Genomic DNA, 21,022 nt, shown 5'->3' with positions numbered 1-21,022 from the left:
TTTTTTTGTTCTTTCCCTCTTCCACCTGCATTTAATGGATGAATTAGCCACACGCCGCGTGTTATGGATGTACCTTAGTACCCTTACCACCAGTGATGTGGCGTGGATTTACGATGCGGGATGGTGGAAGGAACCTTAGGGAGGGGCTAAGGAGACAGTATCGGTAGCCCAACCTTACCTAAGCTAATCCAGCCCAGTCATATCCCAGCCAAAGAGGTTAGCGCATTTCCGATTTGTTTACTTGAATGTTTGAATGTTGCGCAAAGTTGAAATCAAAGTTGCCGGTCAACCTGTCAACTCGGAAAACGCGAAAGAGACTTTTGAAGCGACCTGCATCTCAACCCCGACCAAACAATTCGCATGTAGTCCCCCGATTTTACATGTAATACAAAAACAACAGCCAAAGATGCCTCGAGTAGCTCGTGCCCCTCGCGCCAGCGCAGGCAGTAGAACGACAACTGGTTCTTCCGGTTCACCATTCAAATCTCCCCTAAAGTAAGTCAACTTATTAATTGTTTACGCTGGTCGCTCAGCTGTCATGACCCCCCTAGCAACCAAAATCTCACGGCCAAATTCTAGAATCCCCCTTAACGACGACGTCCAAGAGAAGAGGGGACGATTACATTCGCGAAGAGCCCTCCACGAAAAACAGATTAACGAACTGCAGGCGGCTGCGGCTACGCCTGCGAAGAAAGTCGGTCACAGGCTGGCCGACGGTGAAAATGGTACTCCCCGCTCAAACCCCCATACACCACGACGTGTTATGGATGACGACGACGATGTCTATGTAGCCGGTACCAATACTGGCGTGACGCCCATGAAACGTGTGCCCATTCTAGCCAACTTTGAAGAATGGATGAAGATGGCCACCGACAACAAAATTAACGCCACAAACTCTTGGAACTTCGCCCTCATCGATTACTTCCATGATATGTCCCTACTGAAAGACGGAGACGGTGTTAACTTTCAGAGAGCAAGTTGCACCTTAGATGGTTGCGTCAAGATTTATACCAGCAGAGTCGACAGCGTAGCTACGGAGACAGGCAAGCTGCTAAGCGGTTTAGCCGACAGTAATTCCAAGAAGAAGGATAGGGAGGGCGATGGTGAGGGCGAGGATAGCGAAGAAGAAGTAGATGAGGATGGCAATGTGGTCAAGAAGAAGTCGAAGAAGCGGGTGAGCTTCACATCTCAGTATGCAACACAAAAAACATTCTAACCATTTCGCAGCAACGGTCTTCCGAAGCGACTCTTGCGCCGTCCTTCGCTTCATTGCAGCTGAAGAAATTCGAATTAGAATTCGCGGTGGATCCATTATTCAAGAAAGCTTCAGCAGATTTTGACGAAGGTGGTGCCAAAGGTCTCCTATTGAATCATCTCATGATTGACGGCAAGGGTCGTATCGTATTCGACAGTAGCGACGATGCCAACGACGCTTCTGCAGACGGTATTAAACCTCGAAGGAGAGAAGACGTCAGCCCCGAAGACGAAGACGAAGAAGCGGAAGAAGAGCAGGAAGCTACTATCACCGAACAGCAACCAGCTCAAGAAGAGGAAGACGTAGAAATCGATATTGGCGCCCTTGCCGCCAAGTTCTTTCCCGACCTCACCAGATTAGATGAGCAAGATATATGCCCGTCACTAAAAACTTTTGAGCTTGGTAATCCATCAGGTTCTCTGGACATCCCGTTCCTACGCGCTCTGGAAGATGAGGATGAGGATGAAAGCGGAAGTGGCGGCGTCGGCAACAAGTCCGGGATGTTTATTGACGATGATAATCCCGCCGGTTTTGACGATATGACGGCCATGGGTGGCTTTGATGTCGCATTCGGCGAAGGTGGCGAAGCCTGGGCACGAGAAGCCGCGCTTGAACCCCAGATGCGACCTTATACAGTTGGCACCGACGACGGAATGGTTGGGGGCGACGGTGGGGATGGTGTCGACGGTATCGATGAAGAGAACGGCGACTACGTTGTGTCCATGAATCATGCTAAGAGCGCCGATAAGATGCACGAAGATATCCTAGGTTACTTCGACCAAGCTCTCCAGAAAAATTGGGCTGGCCCGGAGCACTGGAGGATACGGAAGATCAAGGACGCGAACAAGCCCGAGACAAGCACCCGCCAGCGAAAGGAAAAGGAACCTTTCGAGATAGACTTCGCATCTCCCTTGGATCAGAAAGTGGCCGAGACTATTTTTACCCAGGCGGCAAGTAACTCTGCCATCTCCTTACCCAAGAAGGATTGGAAGTCGAAGACCCGAAATCTACTCCCCGACGACAAGCACTTCAACTCAACGCAGCTTCTTAATCTGTTCCTCAAACCCAAGGCTCGCCTAAGTCGTCGTAGCCGCTTTGGCAATAAGGCGGCTTTGTTCGGAAGCACCAACCAGCAGGATAAGAACGTCATCCCAGGTGATATGGACGAAGCCTTCTGGGCCCAAAGGGAACCAATGCAGAATGCCGACCAGGATACTGTCCTTCCTACGGGTGACTACGACGCCAACTTCTTCGACGACGAGATGCCGCTACCCGGTGGCGGCATGCTGGACGATGATGATGACGAGTTTGCCGATGCTAGGGATCATTTCTCGCCGGGTGCCGACGTCCCTGCCACACAGGATATCGGTATTACCGGTATGCTCGATAACGGCATGACGACCGGTGGATTCGGAACGCAGCTGGTCACATCCACGCGCCGGTTAAGGCCCGAGTACGTGCAATATGCTCGCGTAGCAAAGAAGGTAGATGTACGTCGGTTGAAGGAGGAACTCTGGAAGGGCTTAGGATTGCCAGATGTAGAGGAGGTAAGTTACCAGAATGAAATATACCCCCTAAACCCGAGGGATCGTAAATTAATCTTTCGGACTAATCTAACCCACTACTACAGGAAAGTAACAACACCGGACTTCCTACTCCAGCAAAGGACCCTGAGAGGATCAAAAAGGGAGAGGGAGAGACACTCAAGTTCACAGAAGTCATGAACGACCTACAGTCCGTGTATCCCAGGTCGGTCATGGACGACATCTCAACCAGCTTCTGCTTTATCTGCTTGTTGCATCTAGCCAACGAAAAGGGTCTCGTAATCGAAAACACGCCCGAGCTCCTGGAGCTTGAGATCAAGAGGGATTGGTCCGCAGAAGTGACTGGCGAGGCCTGATACGTGCGTGTCGTATATGACATTCGCTATCGAACTTTTGGGATAGTCGCGAGGGGAAAAAAAAATAGTTTACCAGGTACCTAACGCACGCACACGATGTGACGATTCGGACAGGTTTTAGGGTGGAACAGACATGTCAATGAGTAAAGTACCTAGGCAAGCGATCGTTTTGTGATGGAATTGGCACGGTGGTAGCCATGATGGCAAAGCGGCTCGTGGTCGGCGCACCACTTACTTTAGGCAACTTGATTACTGAGTTACGTACGAGATTATGAATGAGTAGTATACATATTCTGTACGTCTGCATGGAGCGTAACCACGTATCTACCTACCTAGGTACCTAATGCAAATACTTTCGTCGTTCGATTCTAGACGGCTTCTATGTGCCTTTTAAATTACCTATTTATATTCAAGTATGCAAATGCTGTGTATAATATTGCGGCATTTAATGTTGCGAATCGTTATATGTATATTTAAGAAGCATTTTGTCTTCTTCCAATGTTCAACCCAGGTATGTAGAAGTGCCTACCTATAGTTTGGTATAGTTATTTGTTGTATCATATGTACCCCGAGTATACTAGGGTTACATTGTTATTATTTCACCATCACCAATCATATGTATTGGACCATTTTGATTTTGATAAGCAACGATATATATATCGCTCCTATTCCATTGCTGTGTAACCCTCACAACAAAAGGGTTAGGGTTACGGCCACCTCCCAGCTATAATCGACTAAACGAAGCAGTTATACCAAGACAGCCGTAAAACGTACACAAAGCAACCGATAGCAGCCCTCCCAGATCGCAGCTTATCCATCGGGCGTTGAACATTCCGCCCCGTGGCGAGAAAAGATAAATATACTAAGGTATATATAATGAAACAAGACCGAGACACCTCAACGCCCGAATTTTTGTCATTTCTCTTTCGTAGAGCGCCACCTGATAGCAGTTCCTTTAAGGAAAAAAAAAAGGAAAAGAAAATCCTATATATAAAGTCTTGTAGCGACGATAATAAATACTGGTAGTTAGTCACATCTTATCATGTGACCCATATGCAACGTAGAAATCCTCCTTTCGAACCCGGCTGCTTCGAGATGTTCACAGGAATAGAAAATGGGTATTCAGCTAATTAGCTTCGTGGTCTCGCAGTTGCCGCTCATTCGACCCTCTAAGAATATAAAGAGGGAATGTAGAGGGAAAATAGCAAGTCCTGGAGAATCAGAGTAGCGGCCGTTGACGATCGCCATTAAGTATCATGTCGTATTGCAATTTCCGAACGCTCGTTTCCATCCAAGTAATTTCAGTCATAAATATCCGAATATCGTAAATACCATACTCCGTCAATCCTTAGTATGCAAATATGATTAGTGCAGATGTCCACACGAGGGAAAATGAGATAGGGCAACAGATCGTGCCCCCCTTTTTTCTCCCTTTTTACCGTCGATCGACGATCTCCCGCGCCTTAAGTAAAGCGCTGATGCCGTCAAGACTAGTCTCACTTAGGTTACCCAACTTCGAAGTAGTAGTGACCTTTGGTTCGACCGGCATACCAAAAACGGTATCCTTCTGAAAGCCCATTGTTGAATACTTTGGAATAGTATGCCCCGGATTAAATCCTAGATAATGTTAGTTACCTATCAAGTTCAACTTTTCAAGATCCGCTAGCGTACCTTTGTCATGAGCCTCGGTACTACTACCGCTTAATTGGTCGCCTGATGAACGACTAGATTGTGATTGAATTATTGGTAGCTGAGATTGTGGGGCCGGTGGAGGTGGACATGAAGGATAGGTCGGCTCTGGCTTGGATGATAGTAGAGCATGTATCGGAAGTGACGCATCGCTAGGAGTCCTCGGGATGTTGTAGGAATTAAGCGAACTTATACTACCTGTCGACGACTGTTCGGTTTTCAAAGATGGCGGTCGCGACATCGAACTTGATCCGGAGGACCTCGAAACACGGCCGGATATATTGCTTAGACCGTGGCTTGAGGCGGAGCCGGGTAACACATTATCGGGGGAGTGTACCAAGGTTCCTTGAATGCCTCTCGGGTCGAACCAAGAAACCGTCGCACCGGATGGCTCTCCGTAAATCCGCTGGCCGTCAGCCCATGCGGATCGACGGCTTGAATGGTGAGAAGAGTGGTCACGGGAAGTGGGACTCGATAATCCACGCGACCGTCCGCTACTGGGTTCATCAAACGAGAGTGTCCTAGGAGAATGTAACAACTCTTCCCCATGGTGGATGCTGCTCAGTCCAGGAGAGAAGCTACTATCAATAGTTGATGTTGACGAACCCAGCCTTTGTTGGCGCGTAGGAGGAGGCTCACTGCCTGGTTGGCTGTCGGAGCCGCTGACCGTTCCACTGGTCGTACCACTTGCTCCGGCCGAACCACCGCTGGTACTACTACCACGCATACTATCAGAGTCTAACTTCAGACGTTTGGAGACATCCTTTTCTTTTCAATTTATTAGCACAATATTCCCAAACGATACCATTGGGTGTATTATGTATTAATATTACCTTGTAATTGGCTGGCCTGTCTTTTACGGAATTCATGCAAGTAGTCGTAGTACTTTCTATACTCTGCTGTTTTTTTATACTCTGCTAGCTCACGGTTGTATCTCTCCTTGGCCTCATGTGCCTGTCTTTCAAACGGTTCTTTTTCGTCGCGGTTCAGATTTTGCCAATTCTCACCGACTAATTTAGCGATCTCCGTGAAGGTCAAGTTTTGGCCCTTCAGATCTTCTCGCATTTCTGTAGTTTGTCAGCAGATGGTTCTAATGGCGGGCACCAATAAAATTAAAACCTCTGCGCAACGACAGGACCGCCACCATTCAGAAGGTGAAAAGGTGAACTTACTATTCGAAAATAATACATACGCCGATGGGGGGCGCTCCGGTGCATTTTCATCTGGCTATTACGATGTTAGACCCGCGTCATATATCAATAAGGGGCGGAAATATTGCAGTTGCCCAACCGCAAAAACAAAACATCGGATGATAAAGAAGGACTACGAACCTTCGGATGTCGTCTGTACTTGCGCTTCGCGACGGTCGCCCCGTCTGGTTTGTCGGACTTGACAGATTCCGTCCGGCTCGATTCGACTCTGGCATCCTCGATACTAGTGCATGTAGGCGATACTAAGGATGTTTCTGGTGCAACACCACGATAATTCGCTATACGACGCTGGAGTTTCTTCAGAACGGTCAGTACATCGTGTCTGGCAGATATTTATCTAAGTAGGCGCCTTACTCTTCGATGGCCGAGCTTAACGCCAAGTGCGTCTCTGAATGTAACTATCGTCAGCGATTAACCGAAACAAGTCAGAGCACGAGACTTACAGGTCGGACTCGGTGATATCGAGAATAGTATCCCAAGAATCGAAGCCTTGATCGATGAAGGCATCGAGATACTGAGTAATACCTAGCTCGCCGAAAATCACTTCGAGGGAATTCATATAGTTAATTTTGGCCGCGTCTCTGCGGATCAATCGTTTAAAGCTTCAATTCAACATCGGGCTTCCCGATTACCCGGTGCGTGACGATTACGACGGTGCAACTCGCAGGACCTATTATAGTTTCGTCGAGTAGACTCCGGAAGGATTCGGCGTTTGTTTCTTTTTGGCTAACGGTTGGAAGTATTTGAAGACGACTCAACCTCTTCCACAACACCTCAATATTTCACAAAGTGAGTTGCACTTTCTCACCGAGATAACTGGTCTAATAACCACCCTGCTAGGACAGTATCGAGATTGCTTATTCTTCCAGGGGTAGGCCGGAATAAGCAAGCAGCAAAGCAGTTCAAGGCTATCGAAGCTACGTAAGGATGGGGACGCGTCGTGGGTTCGATGCGAAAGTCCAGGTGTGTGGGGCGTAGGGTTCTAGAATTACAGGAGTGTGAAATGCCGATATACCTAGTTAATGAGAAGCTCTGCTAAGAGGGAGATAGGGCATGCGTGTTGAGAGCGAGAGAGTGTGAGACAAGAGGATATGGATACGGGCTAGAATGCACATGTGCTGTGTATTGGTGCGGATAGCGGGTAGCGGTTTGCGAATAATCGGGTTATGCTGTTTATGCTGTGTGGCATTAAAGGATCGATGATCGAATTTGTCTGTTTGCCCCGTAATGGTCAATGGCAATGTTTAAGGGAAATGTGGAAGATTAGCATTCTGGATCCCGGGCTGTTGTGGTGATATACGATCCCTCTGCATTTTCCAGATCTCGATGAGTAGCGCAATCGACGGGAATCGATGGGAATCGAACAACTTTGACGTGTGACAGCAAAAGGGAGAGTCAGAAAATAAACGGCTGCGGCAAAGACCCAAAAAGAACCCAAGGACCCAGAAAAGCTAGTGCATTCGCTGAAGGGGAAAAATAGAAACTCACCTACAGGCCTACAGGACTAGCTTCCCATCCGTCTTCTTTTCTGATGGCCAGCGGGCTGGCGGGAGAGTCCTGGAAACATGCAAGCTTCGAAAAATGGCCTGATGGGACAATAATAAGTCGACCGGCCGACACACACACACGGGTACCTGGCTATGTATGTATCTATCGAGGTATGAAGTCACGCTTTACAGCCCCCCGGGCCTGGGCGAGAATGTTAGACTGTACAGGCTCGTTCAGGAACGTGACTATTTCCTAGAAGATCACAACCTGTCTTGTCCTAAAGCCCCATAAATGAAATGCAATGTTTAGAATCGAGCTCATGCAGCCTAGTCAGGGCTAACAGGGCTTTAACAGGGTTAAAAGCTTAGTAGCTCGGTGGGTGCGTTTGCCAACTCAAAAAGGGATACCCGTCTCTTCGGGAGTCGCCAACTTTTTCGAGCTTCTCGAAAAAGAGCGTTGTGTGCGAAAAAATAAAAAAGGGAAAAAACCCCAGAGACGAAGCCCGGTGGCCTTACAACCCCCCCATAAGCCCGTAGATGGTCATGGGGAATGGAGCAACGAATGTCACGACAAGAGAACCGAGGGAATAAAAGACGACAGGTTACAAAGCTAAGAGAAGATCGAGATCGCTGGCCAGAACTTCGGACGAATCAGTGGGTTGCTTCACCTCGTGTCTCCCTGCTGGGATGTTCTGGATGCGTGTGTCTGTTCCCGAGTCGCCGCCATCCTCCCCTCGCGACGTATCTTTTGACGTCGTGTCGATGTAGCGCCATGAGAGCCGCTTGATCTCTCCTTTGACGAGTCACAGTCTGATGTCTGTCTGCTCATATATCTTGTCATATCCTACCATTAAGGAAGGCGCCAAAGTTCCCAAACGGGACTGGCCTCTGTTACAATCATCCAACGGTTCGGTGGTGACGAAGCTGACGAAGCAGCGAAGACACTGTTGTCAGGTACTCTCATCTAGATTTGAACCGAAGTAGGTATCGGGGTGTCGGACCACTAGCCAATGTTGAGAGAGAAACGGGAGCCAAGAGGGCTGCCGACAGTCTACCAATGAGATGAGAGCAGCTGGGAAAAGCGCAGGGTGCCGCAATCGATTTTTCAGCCCGGGATCGAAAGTCTTGGCACCTCTTAAGCTAACGAACCCCAGACTCCTAGAACTCCATCAGTCGTTGTGTATTTTTTTTGTTTTTTTTATAAATTCATTTTCCTATTACATACTGCAATCAACCACTTCCAATGCTATGTATCGGCGATTGCATTGCGCCCCTCTCGCACCCCACTGGAGGAGTAGAATACATACGTAGGAAAAATGTCATTCCCGGTATTGTGGTATTTAAAGCGACGATCAAATGGCAAGGTATATTAAAAGCCGTAAGGTAACATCGGCTGCCAAAGGGCCAGGTTCGAGATTCGATTCCAAGCATAAATAACTTAACATCCTGACATCAAGGGAGATGATCCGTGATAAGATATAATGGCGGCCGTCATTGTGGGACAAGATCGAGATTGGGAGGCTTCCACAATCAAGACAGTCAGTACCTTGCCTATTGTTTCTGTTTTATGGTGGTTTCGGTGGTTTGTGATGGGTTGGCGAACAATGCGAGTTGCATAAAGTTGTAGGAAATCCCTCCACCAATAGACTTGCGACTATCGATCGATCCTATTATGGTACCTAGTATTGTACCTAAAGCAAATATGGGGAATCACCTGATTCGTAATACTATTTGGTTTTATGCAATAATATTAGTGTATTGGTACTTTGTACAATACAGTTCAAGGGTATATAATACTAGCTACAGTAACTACGATACTAGTCTTCTCTTTTGCCGCATAATGCCGTGGGCAAGCAAGTGCGTGGGGCCTAACGTATTTGCGTACTCGCGTACTCGGCAGTGTCACCATTTTCCATATTTTCCCATCGAAGTGGATGGAATTCTTTTAACTTTTGTAACTTCTTCATCCCGATTCCCAGATGATTGACGTACCTCAAGCTCGAATCTTCCGACCGGCCATCTGCATTCAAAGGACCCAACAGACCTAACGGCAGCTAAAACATCAATCAAAAATAGTAGTACAGTTACGGTATGTACATAAACACGTGGGCCTGCAAGGGCTAGCTACGTGGACATGAGACCCTCGTTTCTCTGGCATCTTAATCCCTGAAGACGTTTTTTTTTTTTGTGTCTTCTTTTGCTGCGTACAAAATGCAAACCAAGGGATCCTCAGGGCCAGAAGGGCCCTGTATGCTATAACGTTAAGCAATAAGTTTAGAATGCCGAGATCCAGAGATCTAGACCACGGGAACCCGAAAGACAATATTGACAATCTTGACAATATTCGTCCTGACATCGGGGCTATTTTCCAGCTGGAGAGAAGATCTGCATTTAAGGCCAACGTTTGACTGTCGATCTTTTGAAATCAGGAAATAAGACCATGTTTGCATATTCATTGTACCCGAAGTCGCATGCATCTTCTTTTCATATGTATTCTACCTACGTATACTAGTAGGTGTACATTCAGACATTCAAGCATCATCAGAAACCCTGAATTGTTCTCACGTGGGGAGGCTGACAGTTCGTCCACCTATCAAGAAACCATTCGGATCGATCCGTCGTCTTATCCAATCTTCATTCAACATTTACTCAACATCTCCACCTCTTCTGTCACCTTTCACCTTATTCAGCGTGTTTACTATCCCGAACCAGATAATTCTCAGGTGGCAAACCGAAAAAGCTTTCAACCGTTTTCCTCTAAGAGTAGCCAATCAGTTGTTCTTTCTCCAAGATCCACCTTTGAATCTTGGAACCGGGGATCATATCCGATCTTCACCATTTTAGCAGTACCTATTCTATCACTTTACGAGATAAAGTTGGTAGATTAGCTTCATTATGTCCAAATCACCATCGAATAGCAAGGATACCTCCACATCAAAGACCCAGGAGTCTAACGAAGCTTCGGCAAATGCGTCCGCCTCGGCTGCTTCGACGCAAGCTGAGATGGTTAAGGTAAGTTGGCGGCAGGCATCAAAAACATCGCTAAGCACTAGGCAATTCCTGATCTAACAAAATGTTGTTGGATTTAGGCATTCCAGGACCTCGCAAGGTACGTAACGCTTATTATCACAGCCTTACTGGCAATTCAAAACGGTTTCTCGGGGAGATCAACGGTCGATCTCATCCAAGTCAACTACCTAAGTCATGTGTTCCCGAACTTGAGGTTCGGAAGAATAGCTACATGGAAATGCCCAAATTCGCCTCGGATGTCCCATCATTTGCCATGCCAATCACTTCTAGACCCCCGGTTTGCCCATCTTTTTGTCATGCCAAATTCCCTTCGTGCATACGCGTTGGTATGATACGCACGACTATTCCCCATCGCGCGGCCCCCCTTGTCTTCCTCCCCCGATGTTCTAGATCCCCCCCCAGTCGCTACAACGAATCTAAACCAGAGCCACTCGCACGCTTTACACACCCGAAATCCCACCCGTGTGTAATCCTTACACAGGAAACCAAATTTATTCATGATTGCCCTGCTCCGTCTGGTGTCCATCGACACCGCTTTCACCGTGGAAGTCCCCGGTTGATCGAATAAGTGGCTAGCCGCCTTGCTCAAACCTCTTCTTGCTCGTATCTAGGCGCGGTTAGCTTAGCAACTGGCTCCACGTCGGATACCTAGCAAAGCTGCTTAGGTTGCCGGCCCTTTCTCGTCACAACACCAATGCCGATCTATCCCAAAAGTCGCACAGGCTCTTCAAGTTTCTGCGTGGCATGTCCTTGTCCATAGCGTGTCAACATCTGATGACTGGCCCTTGCAAGACTCTGGCTTGCTAAACGGGACGACCTATCTCAAAAACAACCCCGTCGAAATACTAGACTACTTTCAGCTATACATTAATATCATGTCGAGAGTTCACACACCACTTCTCAGTTTCTCTATTGAGGACGCCGTAGAGCACCGCAGTGCTAACGTATGCTCAAACAGGGGCGAACAACAAGCAGCAGCTCTAGAAGCGAGTTTGGCAAGTTTAGAGAGCAAGCTTGATGCCTTGTTAGCATCCTTTGAAGGTGATCCTGCCTCGTTCGATGCAAATCAGATGAAAGGGGACTCTAAAGAGCAGGGGCCAAATGCAGAAAAATAATATGCTGCTTTCCTCCTCCTCTACATATCGAGCCACGTTGTGTTAATCTAGCGGGGGCTTCCGCTGTGGCACAGGTATCTATTGGGTATGACGGTTGAAGGAACACATACCGAAAGGCTATCTTCAGTCACTCGATCGCCTAAATTTGCCATCGTCCCCATACGTACATACACCTACATCTATATGTACAACCCCCGCATGCAGTTCCAAATAGATTATTCCAGGAGATCAGGGGAAGCTCTCTTGGAAGCTTTCCCCGCAGAGGCGCTGGTGGTACAGATCCAGACCAACCTGGTGGATACGTACATACATGCATAGCATAGAATTACATAGATTCAGAGCATCTATTGCATTAGTGGAAGCATCTAGGTTATTAATCCTACTATGACAAACACGATGTCATCATTTGAAAGGCGGAATACTGTGGGCCGCGAGATTAGTCTAACAGGAACCGTAGTCAAACTTGTACTTCACTTCGTGGATTAAATTAAACGATTTTTGAGCCTCGAGATACCAAGTGACGTAGATTATCCCCTTGACTGGCATTCAACTACACCTCCGCTATTTCAGTATCAGTACATAAGACTTGATGTCGTTCATTAAAATAATAGGAAAAGGTCCGACAATTAGTACAACTCGTAAATATCATTGATCGATTTAGCCATTTTCTCTTTCCTGGCCAATCTTTATGTATCAATACTGAACATAATGGAGGTGAGGTTGAATGCCAATCAAGGGGATAAGCAAACGCTGTCTCGCCACATACCTACATAAGAGTGATGCCGTTCAGGGGTGCTTCGACCAGGCCTCTTCTACGTACCTATCACCATTTAACGATCCATCTGCACACGCGGGTCGCGTCTAAATCGCAAACTATCGACCACCCAGCCGATGTGAGCCTCGATCGACAGGTCCAAGCCCACATCGAAGTATCGTAGACAGGTGATGCTTTTTTTTTTCGGCTGACCGAGACGGCGTTGGGCTGATTTTTCTATGATTGGCAAAGAACCCACACCTAGGACCTGTGCCCGGGATCAAAGAGAGAAAAAAAAAAAATCCACGGAGGTGGTCCCACAATCACACGACTTAGCCTAGCCATATCGTTGTAAATATGCACCAGAATCAAATAGGAGTCAACCAACACAGCCTTCTCCACGGCTCTCTACTCGGCTACGATAGGAAATTTGCTACCTACCTCCTCCGACGAGCCCGGCTGTTTTCTTCTGGCTCGTTTATTCTAGACGCGTCCGTAGGAAGCGTTGCCCTGGACAGAAGGAGTCATGTCTGCCCACTTGACCCGCCTGGGGACATACGACTCAGACCCGTGATGGCCTACATATGTATAGATCCCGGTGCCGGTTATTGACGTCACGGGGAGAGACAACGAGTACTACGTCACGAAGCACTACCACAATTGGTCGGCTTGGCTCCAAAAGACCTATAAGGCGTTTTAAAACCATGCTCGGAGGCCGCTCCGTGATGCTCAGATCGAGATACAGATAGTAGTAGCAATATTGGTTCGGCTTGTTGTTGGAGACTCGGAGACCACGGCCTAAGGGGAAGAAATTAGTCCCGTAAAGCGGGAGCTATTCGGCTTAAAAAAGAATAATTTGAGGAGGAAATAGCGTATTTCTGATCGGAGGGTTGGGTTCGTACGTTGCGGACTACTACTAACTTAACACAGGGCCTAAGCAATTTTGAAGACTAAAGAATAACTTTATAAGAAAGTTGTTTTGTAAGGCACGCTATATAAAGGAACAATTATTACATAGTTGGAACGGCTGTTAAAAAGTACACAAAAAAAGGGGGAATGAAACGCCGTAGGGAGGACCAAGGAGGAGCCGGGAGATGAGTGCATTCCGAAGCCTCAAAACTACGACCTCGGTATACATAGTCCAAGCACTATTAAGGCGGCAAGGCTATATCTATCTACACGAAGGGCAAAGAATAAAACGCCTCAACTTACAAATACAACCCTATCATGATACCAATTTACGTACGGAATAGTTGCCCCTTTGATAAAATCGTTGACGCCGCCACCACAGCCGTCACCACCACCACAAGTAGGTAAGCTAAAATAGTTTCTCCAAGGAAAATAACGCCCTCATATTCGTAAATCCAAGCTAGGTATATGGTATCACAGAATAATCAAGCTATTGTACAATAAAGAACTGACAGGAACCCCCTGGACTGAAAAAAAAAAAGGGGGGGGGGGGGGGGGCCCGAGAGCCATGACACCGCAACCCTAGTAATCGTCTGCACGTAAGACGCCTCGAGACATACTATGTAATCTCCCAAGCCACGATTATAATAACCTGGAATAGATTGTTAATACATAGTCATCATTCCTTTAGCTTTAGGTACACATGCATAACAGTTAGGCTCCTCTTTTCTACTCATTCATTATACCTTATCTTTATATATAACCGTACATTCAAATTTCGAGAAGAGATACATATCAAGCTTTGCAGCACGATTGGAGTAGTCAACTACGAAGTACCTTTCCTATAAATATCGGTTGTTGGGGGGGTTATAATCGACGAGTCCATCCACGTACGGAAGATAAATACGATGAATATATTTCTTATTCAGCAGCGAGTATCCGAAGTACCTAGGTGAATAGCCATGTACAATACCATAAGTTCGTGTAGCGAGTATATATACTGACAACATAATTGCTACGAAAATCTAACCTAGATTCAACGTAGGTAACTATAATGATTTATGAGTGATTATACACGTCCACGTTAACGAGAGAAATGCTAGGCAAAATCACTGTCGTTTCACATCACTGTACACGTATTTGGAAGACATGAAGAATCCTGGCTCGTCATTTCTTATCCATTAACGGATGAGCCATTCCATTTGCGGACCAAGAGGCTAATCCTCCCTCTTTTCGACACGGACAAGCAATCAACGAACATAGGAAGCGCCAACTGAATTCCATGATACAGGGGACCCGACACTATTTACTTCCGAATATGATATAAGCCATCTGCCAACACTTCGACAATAGGATTTTAGCATGCCGCTACTTGTCCCACAAGCTTTATATTCCCCAACGAGGCGAAACCCTCTCTTCGGCAGTCCAACATAGCCAAACGACTATATCAAGGACCTTCCCATGACTAATATATTCGCAAACCACGCATGATCGATGTTCAAACATGAAGCCAAAATAACGCCCAATGAAACACCGACAATTGCAATAGTTCCTCCCCAAAAGCGGCACATCATATTCACCCCCCCGTGCGTCGTTATAAAAAAAAAAGCATAGACCCGAGAACGGACAACAACAGCAGCCTGGTTTTACACCACTCGTAATCAAGCTTGTGGTAACGAGAGTACAAGAAATTTAGGTGGTGATGCCTGGAACTGATGGCATTCTCATAGGTCATGGGTATCGTGAGAATGATCAAGATTAATTCTTGATTGAAACACGGACTCCGGATATATGAATGAGCACCACTCGGAGCGAGTGGTGTTCTTCACGCCTGACCGGCATTGGAAACTGATCAGCTACTATGAGCTCTAATTAGAAGCTGAACGGGACCACCGCATGTTAGTCAGTTTGAACGCAAGGTTCAGAGAGGGTTGAACGTGCCCTATGCAGCGGATCGTCTTGATTCGCCGAAACGAGAGATGGGCTCTCCATGGTTCCCATCATCGGCTCGTTCGATGTTATTGAACGGCCCTCGAGACCGGGCCTCATGTGTGCTGAGCCATTTGGTTTGCCGCCGTTCTTTTGTTCAGCTTGACGTGCCAATTCCCGCTCCCGGTTCTTTTCGAGAAGAGCACCGCCAAGCGTTGCACACTTTAGAATGGTCTGTATCAAGTGGTTTTGCTGTAGAGGTTTGGATAAGTATTCATCCATCTGGGCCTGTATACACCTCTCTCGATCACCCATCATAGCGTGTGCCGTTAATGCGATAATCGGTGTTCGGTGAGAGCCAAGGCTGCGCTCATACTCGCGGATCTTATTAGTAGCTTCGAAGCCTCCCTACATATAGTTAGCAATTTGTAATTGGTCCCGGAGCGCTGCGGCGGGTGTCAAACCATTATTGGCATCTGTACATCCATTAGGATGACATCGAATTTCTTCTTCTTTACTGCCTCTACGGCTTCTAGGCCGTTTCCAACCACGGTAACGGCGTGGTGATATTTCTCGAGGATCTTTACAGCCAGTCGCTGGTTAACTCTGTTGTCCTCAGCAAGTAGGATTTCGAAAGATTTCGTGTTGTCAGCTAGGGATGGTGTAGCACGGTTCTCCAAAGCAGGAACCATTCCATTCCCTAGGTCGATTGGTTTACAAGGAGTGGTCATGTAAGATGTGATGCCTAGATCTAAGCATGATTTTAGGTTGACGTGAACGACTGGTGCCAAAAGGACAATCGGGAGGTATTTGAAGTCTTCAACAGCCCTTAGCTTACGGGCGGTGTCGATAGACTCAACAATAATCACGTCGTATGGCGGATCGTCCGATCCAGGCACGTGAGGATTCCCTTCCGTGTTTACGACGACCGGTACAAGGCCAAGCCTCTGTAGCATATTGACGATTTCTCTCCCATATTGGGTGCGTCCCTTGTCGATAAATAGTACTTGATGTCCCTTGTAAGGTTTGAGTTGTTTCTCAATAGACGCAACCTCGCCGTCTGCCAACTTGACCACGCAGGTGAAGTAAAACGAGCTGCCTTTCCCGAATTCACTCTTGACCCAGACGTCACCACCCATCAGATTAACCAATCTCTTCGAGATTGATAGACCCAAGCCGGTACCGCCAAACTTGCGAGTCATGGATCCGTCCGCCTGCTGGAAAGTATCGAAAATCAAGTCGAGCTTATCAGGCGGGATTCCTATACCCGTGTCCGAGACGACAAACTCGATTGCATACTCGCGGGGATCCTTGGGAGGGGCACCTTCGGCTTTTCGAATCGTCAAGCTCACTTCGCCATGCTCCGTGAACTTGATGGCATTGCCCACAAGGTTCAGAATAATCTGTCGTAGACGGAAGGAATCACCGACCACATAATCAGGAACAGAACTGTCAACCCGATATGTAAGGTCCAAGAACTTCTCGTTCGCCTTAACAGCTAACGTCTTCAAAGCATTGAAAACAGTACCCCGTAGGGTATACGGGATTTCTTCTATTACCATTCTTCGAGCTTCAATTTTGGACAGATCCAATATGTCGTCAATAATAGTCAGCAAGCTGTTGGCAAGGTTGTTCACAATATTCAGCATTTCCCTCTGATATTGCGTAAGATCGGTATCGAGGGTTAATTGAGTCATTCCAATAATACCGTTCATGGGGGTTCGTATCTCGTGCGACATATTCGCGAGGAACTCTGACTTGGTCTTGTTGGCTTGCTCGGCCGCTTCTCTTGCCTGTGTATTTCTTTGGATACTGTCTCGTAGATTGTATACCATCTGGTTGATCTTTCGCTTGAGCTCGTCCATTTCGCCGGAAGCTTCCACGTCGACCAGTTTGGTGAAGTTTCCATCGGTAGCAGCGTTAGTTATATCGCCGAAAGCTCGCACCTGCGTGGTCTAGGCAATATCATTAGCTCCGCCGGCGATAACATGTAAAAAGACAGAGCGTAAAAGCAAGACTTACCAAGTTCGTTGCCATTGTGTTGACATCGGCAGTGATCTCTTTCCATCGTCCCTTTAGACCTCCAACATCCGCTTGGCCTCCCATCTTACCGTCTACGCCGACGTCCTTCGCTACACGTTGTACTTCGTTACAGAAGACCGAAAGGCGGTCAACCATGTTATTAATGGTTTCCTTCAATACGAGTATCTCGCCCTTCGCCTGTACATCGATCTTCTGGCTCATGTCGCCATCGGCAATAGCTTGAGTAACCGTAGATATACCTCGTACCTGCGACGTCAGGTTCAGAGCCATGGTGTTGACATTTTCGGTGAGGTCTTTCCATTTTCCTTCCACATCGTCAACTCGAGCCTGGCCACCTAAGGTTCCATCGGTTCCGACTTCCCTGGCAACTTTGCTGACTTCGAAAGCAAACTTGCCCAAGCGGTCCACCATGGAGTTTATCGTCAGTTTTAATCTTAGCATTTCACCCTTGACTTCGACAGTAATCTTCTGGGATAGGTCTCCTGCTGCTACGGCCGTGGTAACCTTGGAAATCTCGCGCACCTGCGTTGTCAGATTCATAGCCATACCGTTGACATTGTCGGTGAGATCACGCCAGGTGCCTTCAACGTCATTCACCGTAGCCTGACCACCAAGACGACCTTCGGTTCCGACCTCTCGGGCAATCTTGCTGACTTCACGTGCAAACTGGGATAATTGTTCAACCATAGAGTTGATAGTCGACTTGAGTTCAAAGATCTCGCCCCTGCATTCGGCTTGAATTTTTTGAGTGAGATCTCCTTTGGCGACAGCAGTAGTGACCTTGGCGATGTCGCGTACTTGGGTCGTAAGATTGTTTGCCATAGCGTTCACGTTTACTGTCAACTCGTTCCATATACCTTGAACACCCATTACGTCGGCTTGGCCTCCTAAGATACCCTCGGTGCCCACATCTCTAGCGACACGACTGACTTCGGATGCAAATGTACGCAGTTGCTCAACCATAGTATTGATAGTTTGCTGGAGTTGAAGGATTTCACCATTAGCCGGCCTCTCGATCTTCTTAGTCAGGTCTCCGTGAGCGACAGCAGTTGTCACTGAAGCGATTTCCCGTACTGCCGATAATGATTAGCTATTATTATTTTACTATTCAACGAGATGTATTTGATTTTAAACAAACCTTGATCGGTGAGATTTTGAGCCATAACGTTAACTACACAGATGTTAGTAAATGTTGGTGAATATTTCGCGACGTACTTTACCATTGTCTGTCAGTTCTTTCCACGTTCCGTCTACGCCTTCGATCATGGCCTGACCGCCAAGTATGCCATCTGTGCCGACTTCACGTGCGACACGGGATACTTCGCTGGCGAAGACCTGGAGCTGATCCATCATGGTATTGATAGTCCGCTTGAAAGTCGTAATTTCCGGGTCCATTTCTACAGTATTCATTCGAACCTTCATAGTGAGATCACCCCGTGCGACAGCGCTAACGATAGCACCAATCTCACGGAGCGCTTTTTGGAAGGCCTCGTTAGCTTTTTGATGTTTCCATAATTCTCGTTCCAAGGCAGCGACCCGTTCCTTCTCAATGAGTTCAAGGGCCTTCTCTTGCAGTTGTTTCTGCTCTATAAGTTGAGCATTGACGTTGGTCAACTCTTGGCGTTGATTGTCGAGTATCTTGGATTGGTCTATGACATGCTCATGAAGTCCCTCGAGATCTTCATTGGTGAGGGGAAGAACCTTTACGGCCCGTTCCTCACTGATGCCGTTTCGGGCGGGCGGGAGGACTGCAAATCGAGAACGACCTCCTGACGATTTACCGCCTAGGGGGCTAGGAGACTCGTCGCCAAAAAGAGATTCGGCCGTCTCGTTAGGCGTATCAGGAAAAACTGCACCATTCCCAATACTGGCCTTGGCCTCGAGCTGTTGGATCCGGACTACAAGGGCGGAAAGCTCACGCTCAAGACTTTCTTTGGCATGGCTTTCGTGACCGGGTAACCTGATTTGGGAATTGGTGCCGATGGGAACGGGAACGGAGTTGGCATCTTGGGGATAAACGGCTAATGATTTAACAATGGCAGCAGTGGCTACCAGTGTCTCCTCGTCGGCCATCACCCTCATGATTATGGATTTAAGACGCTTAAATCGTCTTGAAATGCAGGTTGGCAATCGTAAATGGTAAGAGGAAATTGGGCGAGCCAGCGTTCGGTAGGCGCTGGATAAGCTTATGACGAACGCATGGAGCAGGACGATGCCGATGTCGATGTCGATGATACAGCAAAAATACAGGAGCGGACAAGTGGGCTTTTAGAAAAAGGGATCTATATCTATCGCAATTTGTCGCGGCGTTCCCGCCTTGACGGCGGTCGGAAGGGAGCGATTTGGGCAACCGTGTCAAAATTCAGATTGTTAAACAGTAAACCGTTTTTATAAGGACTATACAATTACAACGATAGTAATACTCGAGTGTAAGAGATGATGATGACAATAGGTGGTCGTGTCGTCGTATAGGATAATTGTGTGACTTTGATGAGATGGATAAATCTGAAAGGGAAGTCCTCTTCTGTCGGAATAAGGAGAGACCCTGCTTGAAAGCGAGTGGGTGGAGAGACGAGGGCTCAGGCTGGGAGAGGAGGTGGTATGTAGTATGTACTGCAAAATGTACCTAATGTCAAGGTATGCAAAGGGCCGCTACGTTAACCTAACTGGACGGGTGGGCCGTCTTTAGCTTTTCCAATTAGAACCCTGGTAAAAAAGAAGATACAATACAATAAGGGAAAGAGAAGATTTAGGCGGGGACGATGGGGTCGGGGGTTGCTGAAGGATGAGAGGGCGAGAGGGCAAGAGAGCAAGAGGACAAGGGAAGGGCAAGAAAAAAGTGCCTACCTATGGGCTAGGCTATGGGCTATGGGCTATGTGCTATGTGCTATGGACAGGTATAGGCTGGGCTGGCTGGCTGGCTGGCTGGCTTACGGGCCACACTACATAATGGTGCTAGCCAGTCCTTGCCCTTAGTCTTGCCCTTTTTTGACTGGTTGTTACCGGTCGCTAACGGTCGCTACCACCTGAGGGGGTACGGCTTGGGGAGGAAGGAAATAGCCGGGTCGAACCAGCCACGCAGAAAGAGACCTGGGAAGATTTGATGTGGGAGTTGGGTTAAAGTTGTAACTGTATGTATATTCGCACGTAGATTCGGGCACTATTAACCTAGTTATAATAGGTATATACTAACCTTTTTTCTCTTTTGTTTTTATATTTTTGTATAATGATTTTTTGCCTTCGTAAATAATATTCGTTTTTTATATCTTTGTGAAAGGATATGCCTTCCCATTGTCCAAATTTAGACGTTGGGAGAAAGAAGGGTCCCCCGATATCCACACCGTACTTATGTGGATGCCGAATAGGATGTACTTTAAGCCATATATGTATGTACCTAAGTACGTAAGGAGGTACATGTGGCACTAACACTAAATAGCCTCTACAGGGAACATGGACATAACTGTATAAGCGCGATCTATAAATGTATCTAATGTATGGCATCTATTTTTTGAGGAACATTTTCAATATTCTCGACATTACATAGATACGTTATCAGATCTAAGGTATGGGGAGAAAGCAGGCTGACCTCTTGACCCTCCAAGTCGACCAGATAGTCGACCAGATATGTAGCAGACCAGATTATTCGCCTCCGCATGGACAAATTTAATACGAACTGTTGGGTTGGCCGCCCATGTCGCTA

At 47.2% G+C, this 21,022-nt stretch overlaps 4 protein-coding genes across 4 annotated transcripts; 2 read left to right on the top strand and 2 right to left on the bottom strand.

The window, feature by feature from the left end:
* The first annotated feature begins 265 nt into the window (after positions 1 to 265).
* Positions 266 to 3,502, top strand: F5Y00DRAFT_247079 (barren). The gene is made up of 4 exons (XM_048009239.1): positions 266 to 495; positions 580 to 1,174; positions 1,228 to 2,802; positions 2,886 to 3,502. Exons 1-4 carry the CDS (start codon positions 407 to 409, stop codon positions 3,153 to 3,155), a joined length of 2,529 nt encoding a protein of 842 aa, XP_047861045.1. The 5' UTR covers positions 266 to 406; the 3' UTR covers positions 3,156 to 3,502.
* A 675-nt stretch (positions 3,503 to 4,177) lies between these two features.
* F5Y00DRAFT_273283 (uncharacterized protein) lies at positions 4,178 to 6,930 on the bottom strand. The gene is made up of 7 exons (XM_048013148.1): positions 6,499 to 6,930; positions 6,410 to 6,443; positions 6,176 to 6,352; positions 6,017 to 6,071; positions 5,678 to 5,911; positions 4,827 to 5,612; positions 4,178 to 4,772 (listed from the first exon to the last, which is right to left on the bottom strand). Exons 1-7 carry the CDS (start codon positions 6,612 to 6,614, stop codon positions 4,591 to 4,593), a joined length of 1,584 nt encoding a protein of 527 aa, XP_047861044.1. The 5' UTR covers positions 6,615 to 6,930; the 3' UTR covers positions 4,178 to 4,590.
* Positions 6,931 to 10,312: 3,382 nt separating this feature from the next.
* On the top strand, positions 10,313 to 11,757 carry F5Y00DRAFT_180583 (uncharacterized protein). Its single transcript, XM_048004997.1, has 3 exons — positions 10,313 to 10,554; positions 10,632 to 10,651; positions 11,531 to 11,757. The coding sequence occupies exons 1-3, from the start codon at positions 10,438 to 10,440 to the stop codon at positions 11,685 to 11,687; spliced, it is 294 nt and encodes a 97-aa protein (XP_047861043.1). The 5' UTR covers positions 10,313 to 10,437; the 3' UTR covers positions 11,688 to 11,757.
* A 3,492-nt stretch (positions 11,758 to 15,249) lies between these two features.
* F5Y00DRAFT_265865 (uncharacterized protein) lies at positions 15,250 to 19,404 on the bottom strand (the record flags this gene model as incomplete). The annotated part of the gene is made up of 5 exons (XM_048011849.1): positions 15,250 to 15,687; positions 15,744 to 17,234; positions 17,302 to 18,395; positions 18,461 to 18,493; positions 18,543 to 19,404. 5 exons carry the CDS (start codon positions 19,402 to 19,404, stop codon positions 15,250 to 15,252), a joined length of 3,918 nt encoding a protein of 1,305 aa, XP_047861042.1.
* Positions 19,405 to 21,022: the final 1,618 nt, after the last annotated feature.

The sequence above is a fragment of the Daldinia vernicosa genome (assembly GCF_022497035.1).
Source record: "Daldinia vernicosa strain CBS 139.73 unplaced genomic scaffold F5Y00scaffold_61, whole genome shotgun sequence".
Lineage (NCBI taxonomy): Eukaryota > Fungi > Ascomycota > Sordariomycetes > Xylariales > Hypoxylaceae > Daldinia > Daldinia vernicosa.
This window is presented reverse-complemented; position numbering and strand designations above follow the sequence as displayed.

What these genes read in the sequence shown, in the direction of transcription:
- F5Y00DRAFT_247079 (XM_048009239.1), top strand. Translation starts at nt 407, where the DNA reads ATGCCTCGAGTAGCTCGTGCCCCTCGCGCCAGCGCAGGCAGTAGAACG. An exon ending in AGAAGAAGTCGAAGAAGCGG is followed by an intron (nt 1,175 to 1,227) that starts GTGAGCTTCACA and finishes ACCATTTCGCAG; the next exon opens with CAACGGTCTTCCGAAGCGAC. An exon ending in GATTGCCAGATGTAGAGGAG is followed by an intron (nt 2,803 to 2,885) that starts GTAAGTTACCAG and finishes CCACTACTACAG; the next exon opens with GAAAGTAACAACACCGGACT.
- F5Y00DRAFT_273283 (XM_048013148.1), bottom strand. Translation starts at nt 6,614, where the DNA reads ATGAATTCCCTCGAAGTGATTTTCGGCGAGCTAGGTATTACTCAGTAT. An exon ending in GATATCACCGAGTCCGACCT is followed by an intron (nt 6,444 to 6,498) that starts GTAAGTCTCGTG and finishes AGTTACATTCAG; the next exon opens with AGACGCACTTGGCGTTAAGC. An exon ending in ACAGGCCAGCCAATTACAAG is followed by an intron (nt 5,613 to 5,677) that starts GTAATATTAATA and finishes TAAATTGAAAAG; the next exon opens with AAAAGGATGTCTCCAAACGT.
- F5Y00DRAFT_180583 (XM_048004997.1), top strand. Translation starts at nt 10,438, where the DNA reads ATGTCCAAATCACCATCGAATAGCAAGGATACCTCCACATCAAAGACC. An exon ending in CGCAAGCTGAGATGGTTAAG is followed by an intron (nt 10,555 to 10,631) that starts GTAAGTTGGCGG and finishes TGTTGGATTTAG; the next exon opens with GCATTCCAGGACCTCGCAAG. An exon ending in GCATTCCAGGACCTCGCAAG is followed by an intron (nt 10,652 to 11,530) that starts GTACGTAACGCT and finishes ATGCTCAAACAG; the next exon opens with GGGCGAACAACAAGCAGCAG.